This window comes from Rhododendron vialii, chromosome 4a (genome assembly GCF_030253575.1).
Source record: "Rhododendron vialii isolate Sample 1 chromosome 4a, ASM3025357v1".
NCBI classification, from domain to species: Eukaryota; Viridiplantae; Streptophyta; class Magnoliopsida; order Ericales; family Ericaceae; genus Rhododendron; species Rhododendron vialii.
The window spans coordinates 15,477,745-15,492,783 of NC_080560.1; the positions used below are offsets into that span (position 1 = coordinate 15,477,745).

Consider the following 15,039-nt stretch of genomic DNA (forward strand, 5'->3'; position numbering starts at 1 on the left):
CGAGCAAACCCTAGGAAGGAGGAGACGGTGTCGTTCTTCTTCTGGAGCACTGTATTGATTTGAAATGGTTTGCCAGGTTTGGGGATGGCGACTGGGAAGGAGGGAAACCCAAAATTGGGAGACGAATGATGACGTTTTGGAAACGAGGGGTGATTTTGTCCATATATTTTTTGCTTTCCATGTATGGGGAATTATATTTCTCCTTCCCATCACTTAGGAATTTCCAAAAACTGGTCCATGAGATGGGCAATATTTTCCCCTCCTTCCACCGATTGGCAATTTCCCCAATTTTGTTCCTTGCAAGAGAACACAATCCGGAAACAATAATTGCACGACTACAAACTTTTACATAAATACTTTATACATCACTCACATTTTTTGGGGAATCCCACGTACACTAGAGTAGTAGTCTATGTCGGTCCCATTGTGGATGTAAGTGTTTGTATAAATATTTGTGTAAGTATTTGTGAATGTAGAATAATTGATCTTGAAATCCTAATTGCCATGCTGCATTGCTCTGACAAATAAATTAATTTGCGAAATTCCAAACAAATAAATTTTCAAAACTACCCTCCTTTTTAAAATGCAATGATCACATTTTAGCTACCAATGAATTATTTCTCTCCATTAGGAATGAAGGGCAAAAAGGAAATAGTTCATTTTTTCCTCATTAGTTAGGTATGAATCGCAAACGTACTCAGGCTCCTTTCCAGAACACTTTCTTAAAAAATAAGTACTTATTTCACATTTTCAAACTCAAAAATAATATAAATGAAAAATGATTTTTCAATTTGTTTTCTCCGTATAAAATATCTCAATGAGATCTATCAAACAAGATCTATATTGATAGAAAAATTATTTACGTAAGCACATGATTTTTGAACTTAAAGTTGTCTTTTTAAAAAATAAGTATTTATTTCCGTTTCCAGAACGGGGCCTCAATTATTTTGGGACATCAAAAATACTCTAAATTGGACTAAAATTTTTGGGACGGAGGGGTATTATTTTCGAATTTTGAGGGGGTAAACGAAATACTCCACTACAGTAAGTAAGGATCAAAACGTCAACGTTTGCTGTCGCTGTATCCCCCATCTACGCTTTCCCTCGCAGAAGCAAAGCCCTAAACGCTCCAATTCGCTCCCCGATTCTCTACTGCTGGAGAGAAGTGAGCTTCGAAGACTAGTTGTGGTTGGAGAGAGAGAGAGAAGAGAATGGCGAGCGACACAGAGATGGGTAGCTGGACCGATCTTCTCCACTCATCCTCAAAGCTTCTCGAACAAGCCGCTCCCTCAGCTCAGTTTCCTCCTCTTCAGGTTTCCTACTACGCCCTCACTTTTTTCCTCTCCGTCTACTTTACTTCTGGAGCAAACTTGAATGGAAACAGAACAAACAAACAAACGCATTTTTGAGCCGGTATTCAGGAATTATATCTAAAAATTCTCGTATTTTATTGCTGTTGTTCAGAGGAACTTAGATCAATTGGAGGCTTTGTCGAAAAAGCTCAAGGCCAAAACCCTAAGAACTGAAGCTCCTACTCAATCTATTGCTGCCACGAGGTTCCTCTCTCTCTCTCTCTCTCTCTCTCTCTCTCTCTCTCTCTCTCTCTGTACACATATATACGTGTATGCAATTTTTGTGATACACATACCGACATACGCCATGATGTATACAGAAGTTACTAAAAAGTTGTTCGAATCTGTTGATTGAATTAAGGTATAGGTATATGTCATAAATGTTGAATCAATTTCTTTTTTCCGCCTGCCACTATACTTTTTTTTTAACCTCTTTCTACTCGGATACAGATATAATACACGTTCAATTGCACCTTCTTCTTTTTTCTTTCAATGGGTCTTTTTGATTATCACACCCCTGCTTAGTGCACATGTGTGGATATTCATGCTTGTATATGGAAGAGTGGATGGAACTAGGAGAAGAGATGGGTCCCCCTCCACCAAAAGATAACTAATTTAATAGTAATGTAGAATGAGGTATGCTACAATCACAATTTTTTGCCCAATAATGTGTACAACATACTTTTGTCAGTTTGTGGTAGTATTTTATTGGCAGTTCGAGGAGATGATATTTTACGACAATCAATAGCAATGCACCATCACCGTGTTGTGCTATAGTACTGTCGTGCAAAGTGTTGCGTAAATAGGCTTTACCATGAAAAATACATAGTGGCCTCCACCTACCATGAACCAATAGTCCCATGTCTCGTAGGTATTCTTCTATGTATTTTTTGAGAGTTCATGTTATCTTTTTTTGTTTATTTGGAAAATTGCATATAATTCATCAAGCTCTTTTACTATCCTTTGAATAGTTCATGAATCATCGTTTTTGATTGATTTCTTGCACCAGAACACTGTTGTACAATCCCGTCCCCCATGTAGTGCCCCCCCTCGCTCTCCAAAGTCTGGTCCAATCACTGCAATAAATGTATGAAATATATAGGCAAATACGAGCACAGACACATTAGCAAGCGCTTACGCAGTTTTCTTCAGAATTTGGAATGACTGTTTTGAGATTGGGTTTACTAAGGTTGGGTTTGCAATGACTGTTTTGAGACTCCTTCATTGTATTCTTTTAGTTACTATACTGCATAAGGCATATAGGCATCTTGTTCTTCCTTTTTGCTCGCTCACTTTTACCTCTTTCGTAATGATTCTTCAATAATCAATCTGAATGTGGTTTTAGAGTGTCCATCTGATGATTAGGTTTTTGTAATTTATATGCAGGCTATTGGCCCGTGAAGGAATAAATGCAGAGCAACTTGCTCGAGATCTTAAATCTTTTGAATTAAAGGTATTGCTTCTGTATCTTGAACTTCATTCTTAATTTCGAGTCCTGGGAAATATTACAACTTGTTTTAAAGTAGATTAAGAGTTGCCTCAGTTTGAAAGCTCTATGCCAAGAGCGTTTCAACAACTTTGTCCATGCGGAATTTAAGATGAAGAGTTTTACACATAGTGTTCTACGGAAGTCGTATGCATGCATGCATGCATATATATATATATATATATATATATATATATATATATATATATATATGTATAAGTATGTATTTCCTTAATCACATTAAAACTTGTAGCTGTAACAATTTGTCATTTGCAGAGTTTTTCTTCTTCAGTTTTTCTGTTCAAAAACCATGTCAAACTGTTTGTTTATTAACTGGCCTCACCTATTTCTTCTTTCCTTTTCTTTTCAAGACGACTTTTGAGGATGTTTTCCCTGCCGAGGCAACAAGTGTGGAAGAATATCTGCAGCAGGTATTTAAGAGTGATTTTGTTGCTACAACATGTTAAAGGATGAGACACATATGAACACATCATAGGTTTAAAAAACAACTTTGGAGCTTATTATGTTCCCGAATTGGTGTGGATTCTACCAATTAAATTCCTTTAGTTTATAATTTTAGGATTTTGACATAGCCGAACTTCTAATTTGTTCCATGAATGAAGGTTTGGAATACATTATGTAGTATTTTGACTTGATAAATAGATATACTTTTATAATGTAAAAAATGAAGGTTATTTGTTATTTTTCTGTTATATGTGAGAGTGTGGTATTGTCTCTCCTTTTTTTTTTTTTCTTTAAGTAGTTCTATTATCGCATTGGTTTTGTGTCTTTTCTTTTCCCATCTCCAAATCTACCTTCTTATAGCATTCAGTCACATTCCGCACTCAGGCACACCCTTATGCTTCTTACTCCAATGGTTAGTGACTTGGTATAAAGTTGTGTTGTCATAATTAACTGTGACGTGCACGTCAGGTACATGAGATGGCAATGGTTTCAGCTATTCAGGAAGCTCAAAAGGATAATATTAGAAGCTTTAATGATTATATGATGACAGTTTTGCAGGTTAGTGTGCCTGAATTGGCTCCATTAGATCCCTAGTGTATTTTCCTTGGTATCCTCCGTGTTTTAGTCCTTCTTAGGTTAACTGTTTTAGTGATCTTCTTTATGTTGGCAACTTTGTTGAGATTGCATGGAGTAGACATGAATATTCACACGAGCACAAACTTTCAGATTGTTACTATTAGATATCTCGACAAAGTTTAAAAGATTATTGAGGTGTTTTGTTTATTTAAGTTAACTGAAGTTCGTTTGAGAAATGTGATTTGTCATTCATAAATGTCTTATTCTTTCTTCCTCTGCTTGTTTGTAGATATAGGAGTTAGGAAGATAAAAATTGGATTCCTTATGGACCTATTAAAATATTTTTGCTTCCACACATCCTTTCTTGGAATACTGGATTTGGACTTCACCATTGTGTGTCCCTTGCCCAATACATTCATGATTTCAAGGTTAGGATTGGATGGAGAGCATTACGAACAAGCTTAAGCTTAAGCTCTTTCAAAAGTGGTAATATTGTGAAGCACCATGTGAGCTGTGTAACCAAAATGACATTAGATCTAAGGAATGTGACTTCTATGTTAACTAACAGATGAAAGCTGGGTATTTAATTATGATGTGTGTCACTGATAGTTTTGTCGCACTTTGTTGTGGCAGGAGGATTGGCAAAAGGAAAAACGGGACTTCCTTCAAAGCGTGAGCCGGATTTCTATGTTACCAAAGACAAATTTGGGTGTTTCAAATACGGGGGGTGCTCGTCCTGATCAAATTATGTCTTTGACTTCGGGAACTCAGGTTTCATCTGGTCAGTCAAGCATGGAGATTGCACCTCTACCCAATAAGCCTGTCCTTGAGAAAAAAGCTGCATTCTATGCTGACGTTGTTAAGAATCTCAATCATGCAAGAGAGCGCGGTTTGCCATTTAAGGTAGGGCGCTGTTTATTGTTTCTTCGCATGAAGCTTGTGCCAGATTCGATTATAATTTAAGTGTATTTCAAGGATACAGTAAGAGATCTGTGGTATCTTCAAGTTGGTGTTATCAGTTGTTGTATATGTTGGGAGTCGTGCTGCCAGGTTTTAATGTGTACTTAACTATCATGCTGATGTTATTTGTACCCACAACTTTGCCTCAAAGGGCTCTTGAAGTTTTGGTGGAGGAATTAGGAGGAATTATCGATTATTCTGCTAAAATTTACTTTCTTTTTGTTTTGATTCTTCAAGCTTAGTTTTTGCTGGATTTGCGACGTGTTTAACATTGTTGTTTTCTCATTAGCCTGCTACAGCTTTCAAGGGTGCTTATGAGAGTTTGGGGCTTGATGTTTCTGGTGGGAAATCGGTTACGATGCAGAAAATATGGCACCTAATTCAGGTATTTCTTCAATTTATCTGTTTGGTTCCTGTTCTACTTTACTTATGCTAATTGTTAGTCTTGGAACTCGTGGTTCTCTAGTCATTGTTCTCTTTGTGAAGCTTGTAATGCAAGTATGTTGATGAAGTGACTTATTTGGCAGACACTGATGGGTGAGGGCCCAACTGTTCAGTGGAACGTTTCAAAAAAAATGTCTTTGGTGATTGGTGCAAGGCGCCACCTCGAATGGGGACACGAGAAGTATATTGTAGATACAATACACAGTCATCCTGCTCAGGTAGATTAATTCTTTATTAAGTTTGCATCTTATCAAGCATTTGTAATTCAGCAGTGTCCAATTTGTTCCTTCAAAAATCTATGATTCGAGGGCTTTCAAACTATCTACTTGGTTATAGCTTATAGTTATAGGGTTATAGCCAAGTGAACTTCCTTTCCTTTTATGCCTTTTGAAATAATATTTTGACTGGTGCTTGTTATCTCGTTATAGGCTGCTCTTGGTGGGGCTGTTGGCAATTTGCAAAGAATACATGCATTTCTTCGGGTTTGTCAGCTGAATTTTATGTTTGACTTCTAGGAACTTGCATGTGAATCTTGGGAGGCAAAGATGTTACTTTTCTGGGTTGTTTTCTTATGTCTGCTTTTTATTATTTCTTTCTCTGCAGGTTCGTTTAAGGGATTACGGGGTTCTAGATTTTGATGCAGGGGAAGCTTGTCGGCAGCCTCCCGTTGATACGACATGGCAGAAGGTCTGTTTCTCTTCATTTAAAAGTTCTCTTATATTTTCTCCACCAGTCTTCCGATTTTCTTTTGAACTTCTTTGGTGCAAGGAATAACTGTTAAATGACTAGTCTTTTTTTTCCTGCTCATTGTGAATCACCAGTCTAATAGAGTATGAGTGACCTATACTTAATGTGCGTACTATGATTTTACAGTGCAACAAAAAGATGGTCACTTGCTTTTTGTTGGCCTATTTTTTTGGTCTTTAGCTTGATTACTTATGAAAGTTTATCCTGCATGTCTGTTAAATTGAGTTTTTGATTCGTAAAGTTTATCACAAAGAGAATAAGCAAGCTTTCATTAGCTCCACCAACCTCCAAATTATATGGTTGGTCAGATCCACGTCCTTTGTAGAGCTTGGATATACTCATTGTGTAACTTCAGAGTATTACATGGACTATTCTTGGACTCTTCTACTCTACCTAGTTAGCAATTGGGTTGGGTCTGTTGGGTGCCCTGGTAGTTCTAATCCATTTCTTTGTTATGTTTTGGAAATATGATAAATTTGTTTGCTTAGCAAGACTTGCAGTTTGGTTTGGTTTTGTTTTTTCCTTGCCTCTGGCTTGTTGTATTGCTTATGAAAGTGATTTGGGCTTTCTGAGTTGTGTTCATGCTAACTTTTGTCTCACTATAAACAAGTGGAGTTATATTTTGAATTGCATTCTTGCTGACGTATACATATTGAAACAGTCTTTTTCTATATGCTAAGCACAATTTCCATGCTTAGAATAACAATATAAAGGAAAATTTGTGGTTCTGACTAACTCCTTTTTGTTGCATCATAATAGATTTACTTTTGCTTGAGAACTGGGTATTATGATGAAGCGAGGAAGGTTGCCTCATCTTCGCGTGTTTCACTCCACTTTGCTCCTCAGGTACTGATTGTGTATTACCTGCACACAAGAGTCTTCATTTGGTTTTAATCATTTTCTTTCTGTTTCAAAGCTTTCGGAATGGGTTGCTACTGGAGGAATGGTATCACCAGAGACAGCTGCTGCTGCTTCAGAAGAGTGTGAGAAGTTGTTGAGGATGGGTGATCGTGTTGGTCGAGCTGCGTATGACAAGAAAAAGTTGCTACTATATGCAATACTATCTGGTTCTCGTAGGCACATTGACCGCCTTCTTAGAGAATTTCCTACACTTTTCAACACCATAGAGGATTTCTTGTGGTTCAAATTGTCTGCTATCCGAGACTATCCTGGAGGATCTAATTCTGTTGTCCCAAATGAAGGATATTCACCCTATAGTTTGGATGATTTGCAGGTTTACCTTAATAAATTTGAGCCATCGTATTACACAAAGAATGGAAAGGACCCTTTGGTGTATCCGTATGTTTTGCTTTTGAGCATCCAATTGCTTCCTGCCATGCTATATCTCTCCAAGGATATGGGAGATGAAGGGTATAACGTAGATGCTGTGCACATATCTATTGTGCTGGCGGACCATGGTGTCCTTTCTGTTAGTGCTGAGGCAGGGCAAAAACTGAGGGTGATGGATGCTTTTGCGGAGGCATCTAGCATAATCAGGCAGTATGGATCAGTCTATCTGCGCCATGAAAATCTTTCGTTGGCATTGGAGTATTACGTGCAAGCTGCCGCTGCAGTGGGTGGTGGCCAATTGTCATGGAGTGGGAGAGGTAATGTAGATCAGCAAAGGCAGAGAACCTTGGTGCTGAAGCAACTCCTTACAGAGCTGTTGTTACGGGATGGAGGAATTAATCTTTTACTTGGTCCAAGAGGTGCTGGAGAAGAAGGTGAACTGGAAAGGGTTTTTACTGATGTAAAAACTAGACAACAGTTTCTGCTTGAAGCTGCTCACCGGTGTCAGGAAGCTGGGCTTTATGACAAAGTAACTTTTTTCCTTGTCTTATTTTAATTCCTTGACTGCACGATTGCATAATTTCTAAAGTTTATGTTATTTCAAAAGTTACAACTTTTGTTGAATTCTTGATACTGTTCACATCTAGCCCCTTAACACAAGTTTATTACTTAAGATGTGTTCAATTGGTCAGATACATTCACTGTTTAGGTTTTGGTCCGGGGCTGAAGTTTCCGAGAATGCCTCCTTAAATATAAGGATCTTTGATTATCTTCAAGTTAGATGGGCCTTCTTTCTCTTATGATTGGTTAGTGAAAGAGAAAGCACATTGCTAGTGATCTTGGTTTTGCTATTCTCGTAATTTTTGATGGACATGCTCAGAACTTTGCAAGTTTAGTGAAAAGTTTTATTTGGTACATGGTGCAGACTCAACTTCTCTGTCTGTTCTTCTTTTCTTATGTAAAACTTCATCTGCATTATCAAGAAAAGGATAGCACTATCTTAGTCTGTTCAATCCTTTCCTTTCTCCCACCTTACGTAAAGTAAATAGTGACTAGTGAGAGGGGGTATTATCTATTAAGGTTTTAGACTCCATTTTTTTTTTGTATAATCTGTCTGTCTTCCTAGCATTGTTTGTTCATCATGTAAGTTCATCCGTCACAACCTGTCTCATCTGTTGATCATATCATGAATTTGAAAAATATTTAACCAACCCACCCATGCACCCACACCATCAGCAACAAGATAACCTCTATCTGCTCAAATTTTGATATGTGGTACATGAATTTTAACTTTCTTATTTTTGTTAAGCATTTTCGTCATCACTAAAGTAATTCATATTCTTGTAATGATTCGCTGAAGTATATAAATGTGGAGATGCAAAGGAATTTTGTGCCAGGATTAGTTGGGCATTGCGACTAAATTCCAGTTTCAACTTTGTGTTAATTAAGCTGGCTAGTACTTCCTCTGTTTTCTCTTCTTTTCTTTTCTTTTTCCTTTGGGATATTTTCGAGGGCTTCACCATGACCTAATCATTAATAATGTAAACAGAATGCAACTACCTACTGTGCATGGTTCGAGATTTCATTGGTCTACTGTGTCTCTCTCAGAAGTATTAAAATGCTTATGAGCAACTTTTATTCCTTTTTCTTGGAGAAACAAGGGATAATATAGACGTCTTATATGGTTGATCTTTTTCTTCATTCCATCCTCCCATGTGTTCGTGTAAATGGTCTCAGCAGCCTTTATATGCATTTACTTTCTTTCTTAAATGTTTTGGTCAGTGGTTTTGATGCTTACCTTATGTATTCGATTTCTCTCTTCTTTTGTTTTTATGATCAAAACGCAGTCTATTGAAATCCAGAAGAGAGTTGGTGCATTCGCAATGGCATTGGACACAATAAATAAGTGCCTTTCTGAAGCAATTTGTGCGCTATCACGTGGTAGATTGGACGGTGAGAGCCATACTGCTGGGCTCCTCCATTCTGGGAATGAGATTTTGCAGACGTACAAGTATTATCCTGAAGTCAGGTCCTTTCAATCTTGACTTTTCCAATATGCTTTTTATTTGTTCTCATTGTTATATTTTATGGTCAACACCTTATTTATGATGAATACTTTTAGTAGAGGCTTGTCTTTGTATGGTTCTGAAAATTTTAATCCCACTTCCCGTTTGAAAAAGAAGGAAAAGAATCTTAAACTACATTTTTTGGCACTGTAACATTCAGGAAACTTGGTGCCTCTCTGGAAAAGCTTTTCAAAATACACTAGGCAAAAATTGTGGCATTGTTTTACATGCTGATTGCCCCAAAATATCCACATCTTTATTTAGAAGTTCCTAAGAGTTTTTTGCTCTGTGGCTTGCAACCATATTACTTGGAACTAAATTCATATGGCTACTTTAGTTGTGGTATAACTTTGATTTTGGTTCTTTGTTGCTCTTGATAATCTCATGCTTGTAAATTCTCTTTAGTTGTTCTTCTGACTCAGAAATGACTTTATATTAACGCAGTCTTCAAGAGAGAGAACTTGTTTTGGAACAACAAACTGTGTTAATGCAGCTTGACGCCATATTGTCTATCCATAAATTGGCAAGAGTGGGTCGTCATTTAGATGCTCTAAGGGAGGTTGCCAAACTCCCATTTCTTCCTTTAGATCCACGAGCGCCAGATTTAGCAAATGATATGTTCCAGAGTTTATCTCACCATGTCCAAGCTTGTGTGCCAGACCTTCTGAAGGTTGCTCTTCATTGCTTGGACAATCTCACTGATTCAGATGGATCACTTCGTGCCTTGAGGACCAAGGTATGTTTGGCAGTATTGAGAGTAGACCTTTCTTTCTCTTTCTGTTATCTGATTTGGTTGCTCGTTTACCATAATTGTGATTGTAGTTGTGGTGGAGTTTAGTTCTTTTTTTTCCTGATAATCTGTCGTGGAGTTCATTTTAGAGGTTTTTGTCCCTCTGTAATTAGACTTTGTGCAAACTGATTATATGTGTGTTCTGATTGGAGTTATTAAACAGTTTTTCTAAAGCGGAAAATGCAATGGCCCACTTTATGCGAATAGATACATGTCTGGTATTATTCAAAGAGAGCCAAGTTGACCTGCTTGGTTCTGTTTTGGAGTATTCTCTAAGTCAGCTTTTTTGTGTGTGTGGCTTTTGATTTTGTTACCAACGAAAAAAACTCAAACAACAAAGAGAAACTGGGGAACAACCTCCCCAGAACTCAGCAAAGTGAGCAAACAAAACCAAAAACCACCCAACTGGATTACACAATGAGAATCTATACATATCTAGGGATGGCATTCGGGGCGGATATTGGCATATCCGTACCCAATCCCCGAAACCGAATGGCTGCCCAAATCTGCCCCGAAACCCGAACGGGTAGGGGAGTGGTGAACCATAACCGAACCAAACGGGGTTCGGGGATTCCCCGAACTGATTGGATAACCTAACCAAACACAGAGGAGAGGGAGAGGAACCATCAAGTATACAGTCATCGAGAAAGCCCTAATTTAGTAGTTCAAAATCTATCAAAATCTCACAAAATATGTTGTCGATCCAGACTCTCTCTATCAAATCTTGGAAAATATCAAGCTATATATATATTACATACATATACTGAGACAGAGAGAGATCTGGTGGACTACAAAACTCAAATTTATTTCCGCACCATTTTGCTTCCCTTGAACATACCGTCTCCTTGGGACATACAGCTAGCACACTGATGCTCTTGGGGAAATCGAGTCCCATTGACTGTAAATTTCTCAGGGCAAGGCTCGCACGCAGAATCGGGCGTCCTTGGTATTGAGCTCGATGAACTCGTTGATGTCGATGTGGCCGTCGCCGTTGCCGTCGAACTCGCGGATCATGGCAGAGATCTCGATGGGGGCTTGGTAGAAGACTGTCTATGATGTGTGGAGTGGAAACTAGAGAGAGAGGGAGAGAAGGAGAGAGAGAGAGAGAGTTCTAGAGGCGGCGAGAGAAGAGAGTAAGATTGTGTGTAACCCTACACTACACGTGTGTGTGTATATATTTTTATAAAGGGCATTTATGTAATTTAATTATTTCGGTTTGGGTAACAGCTAAACCATACCCGAACCGATACCCATTCGGTTATCCAAGGCCTCAACCAAACCCATACCCACGAGGAAAATTTCGGTTATGGTTCGGGGAAAAATTTCGGTTACAGTTCGGGTACCCATCGGTTCGGTTCAAATTGCCATCCCTATACATATCTACTGGTATCCCTATGTCTCCCTTCTATGACAGATGATCCTAGCTTTATCCATAAAATTGCCCCCAAAAATTCGAGTATTCCTTTCAGTCCAGGTATACACTGCACAATGTTCTAAAAGTCGCTAGGCGCTAGTTGGGCGGTCGGCCACCTTTCAAGCGATTAATCGGATTAATGGGCGATTAATCGGGGCATATTAATTAGTAATTGGCGATTAATCGTTAGTTAGACCTAATCGCCGATTAATTCCTTATTTTAGAACACTGACTGCAGCAGCCAAAACAAGTTTGAACACATCAGACTTAAAAGCTTTCCCATGGCAATGAACTGCCCATTGCAATTCAGCAATCCATCGCCTGGGAGTTCAATTGATTATGCACCTACTCAACACATGGCTCCATATGCCCCTTGAGAAGACAGTCAAAAAACAGATGTTGATGTCTTTCATTCTGCTGAGAACACAAGACACTGTAGCATAAACATTCAGACCCTATGCTCTATAGTGTGTCCTTGGTGGCAAGCTTGCCTAGACAGCACAACCAACATATAAATGTGCACTTTGGGACATTTCCTTGGTGGCAAGCTGCCTTAGGTCTCATTCCCTCCCATGTGAATGTTGAAGAACAAGTTCCATCAGGAGAGGGAACCCATAATACCTGATCATTCCTGTCAACATTGGGCAAAAAATTACTAGGAGTATGAGCTTGAATATGCTGAGCCTGAGTGATCCTGTTCCTTGGTCTTGGCCATTTGCATCTATCTACCTTATGAAATAATGGACTCCACTTTAGCTGACATGGATCTCCCCAAATTGTATCTCAGTATATCACAGCGTCACCCAAAACTTTGTATGAGGGGCCCAAAGGATGCCAATTATCTAACCAAACAAAAGTATCACCCCCATTCCCTACAATATGCTTCACCATATGATGGCACTCTTCTCTAAGACCCAGTAATTTCCTCACAGTCGAAGATGTGTCAGGACTCAGGAGGAATCATCATGTACCAGAAATTATGGAACCTTTAAAGATTTTAAACCCAATCCTCCCTTTTTAGGAAGATACACATGGCTCCAACTCGCCTTTGCCCCTGTATTCTTTAACTCGGCCCCTGACCACAGAAAGGCTCTTCACGTCGATGCAATTTCCTTCTTTATTCTCTGAGTGAGGATGAACAATGAACACAAAAAAAATTTGCATACTAAAGAGCACAGTTTGAATTAGTAAGGCTCTACCCTCAAAAGAAAGCAACTTGTTAGACCAACTCATGATTTTTTGCTTCATCTTCTCTTTCAATTTAATGCAATCATCATATCTCAGTCTAGTAGAAATTAAAGGGACTCCAAGATATCTTACTGGAAACTCATCTGCTGGAATTGGAAGGAGGTTTGGAATAGCAGCCTTATTAGCCTCGTTCGTCCCAGAGAAAAAGATCCACTCTTCTGCAGATTGGGTTTTAACCCTGATTATGAGTGAAATTCATCCAAAGCACTTTTAAGCACATGTATAGAATTGAAATCAGCACCAGGCAATCTTCTGAGATAGCTAGGGATGAGGATGACACTTTCGGTGAAATGCGAACTGCCCTTCAGCAATCTTCTGCTTGAGAATAGTATATAACCTTGCATAACAATCAGGAGCAAGTGTGGAGAGATAGGGTCACCTTGCTTCAAGCCCTTCTCGCCTTTAAAGAAACCCTCAAGGTCTCCAGTCTCCATTGATAATGATTGAAAACATGGCAGTGGTCACTCACTAACCAAGAAAACATATTTAGGGGGAAAATTCATGGGTGCCATTCCTTCAAAAAAGAAAGCCCCAGTCTACAGAGTCCAAAGCCTTCATCCTATCTATCTTTAAAGCACATCTAGCAGGGCAGCGTCTCTATGGTAACTCCTAACCAGCTCTTGCATGAGCAATTATATTGTCGGTTATAGTTCTCCCTTTAACAAAGGCTATCTATAGCGTTTTTATGCTTATTAGTTGAAAACATCGACTGAGAATGTAAGACTTGTAAACAAGAAAACTCTAGAAGAGGGGATGAAATACATGTTTGTCTCATACATTTCACAAACCAATTGGATGTTTCGCGATTTAGTGTGATCATCGGATCGCAAGCTCCCCACCCCACCCATGCAACCAACAAACAACACCTTGTGACATGATTCATGTTTGTCCAACACCTTGTGTCTTTTGTTCCGACACATGTCGACGAGGTTTTGATAGTGGTGGGCCACCTTTTTGTGTCATTTTCAATAGGGTACCCACTAGCCAATATATATGTTTTGCATTTGATTGTTCATTCCTACGTTTGACATGAATGTTTGAATTGTCTGAGCTGCAAGAAACTTCCAAACAAATGTTTGAATTGTCTAAACTGCAAGAAACCGTTTTGAAGGTATCGTTTGGATGTCATGTTTTGTGTTTATTTCTGATAGTGTTCCTATAGTCTGCCGAAGCATTGGACCTTTTCACAGTTTCGTCCGGTTTTGTAATCCTGGAAGCATTGTCGCTATCAAGAAACTGAATTACTCAATGTAAATCTTACAAAGAAAACGTGTACCAGCAGTATTCTGATCTTCTTCTGGTATCTGTTTTGATTATACATGTTATTTGCATTCTCGCGATGGATGAGTATTTGTGGCCTGTGGGTTTTGCAGATTGCAAATTTTCTCGCCAACAATTTGAATAGGAACTGGCCTCAAGATTTGTATGAAAAGGTTGTTCGAAGCTTGTGAATAATACTGCGGCTGTGGGGTATTGCCAACGTCTAGGTTAATTGCACTTGAGTGGCTTTTGTACAAAACAACAGTCTATGACGGGGAGAAGATCTTTGAGGAAGAAGTCTCCTCTGAGTTTTTTGTTTTGGTTATGGTTTGGTTCTCTCTCTCTCTCTCTCTCTCTCTCTCTCTCTCTTGGTTATGGTTTGGCTCTCTCTCTCTCTCTCTCTCTCTCTCTCTCTCATGTCCTACTGTTTGGGCAACTTTGTTGATATGGGTAATTTATTTTCCGTTTTCCACCTTTATCTAGGGAATTGTTTTTACGGTACTCATTTGCCGTCTGTTGTATTATTATTATTTTTAACTGCGTAAACAAGAAAAGGCATTTTTACATTTTTCTCGTCTGATAAGAGTCTCTGCATTGGTCAGTGCCAGTTTGGCAATGCTAAAGTCTCTTGGCTGGGTTCTATTCTGGTCAAAAATCACTCTCTGGAAAAGTCTACGGATTCGATATCCGACCCCCCTCTCTCATCTACGGCACCACAGGTGAGAGCCTGAAAGGGATGGGACTGCAAGTCTGCAATTGAGGCTTGGGATTGGATGCGGATGCTAACTCCAATCTCCTCTCTCTAGTCATCTGCTATTAATCAAGTCTCGTTCCCAATTGCATCGGGTGCGGATCAAAAAAAAAATTTAATTAATTGCATCGGGAGAACTACAAAGGAGATACGGGGAGCGAGAAACCCTTGTGATAAGAAATACAGTGTA

The 15,039-nt window shown here is 38.9% G+C and overlaps 1 protein-coding gene across 2 annotated transcripts; it reads left to right on the forward strand.

Moving 5' to 3' along the window:
* Nucleotides 1–1,091: 1,091 nt before the first annotated feature.
* LOC131324291 (nuclear pore complex protein NUP93A) lies at nt 1,092–14,664 on the forward strand. Of its 2 annotated transcripts, XM_058356204.1 has the most exons (15): nt 1,092–1,313; nt 1,465–1,556; nt 2,739–2,805; nt 3,210–3,269; nt 3,772–3,861; nt 4,513–4,782; nt 5,129–5,224; nt 5,367–5,501; nt 5,712–5,765; nt 5,887–5,970; nt 6,790–6,876; nt 6,947–7,849; nt 9,168–9,349; nt 9,831–10,122; nt 14,212–14,664. In XM_058356204.1, the coding sequence occupies exons 1-15, from the start codon at nt 1,212–1,214 to the stop codon at nt 14,287–14,289; spliced, it is 2,592 nt and encodes an 863-aa protein (XP_058212187.1). In that variant the 5' UTR covers nt 1,092–1,211; the 3' UTR covers nt 14,290–14,664. The 2 variants fall into 2 exon arrangements, with proteins under 2 accessions (XP_058212187.1, XP_058212186.1); XM_058356203.1 differs by lacking the exon at nt 14,212–14,664 and having other exon boundaries at nt 1,100–1,313; nt 9,831–10,382.
* The last annotated feature ends 375 nt before the right edge of the window (nt 14,665–15,039 follow it).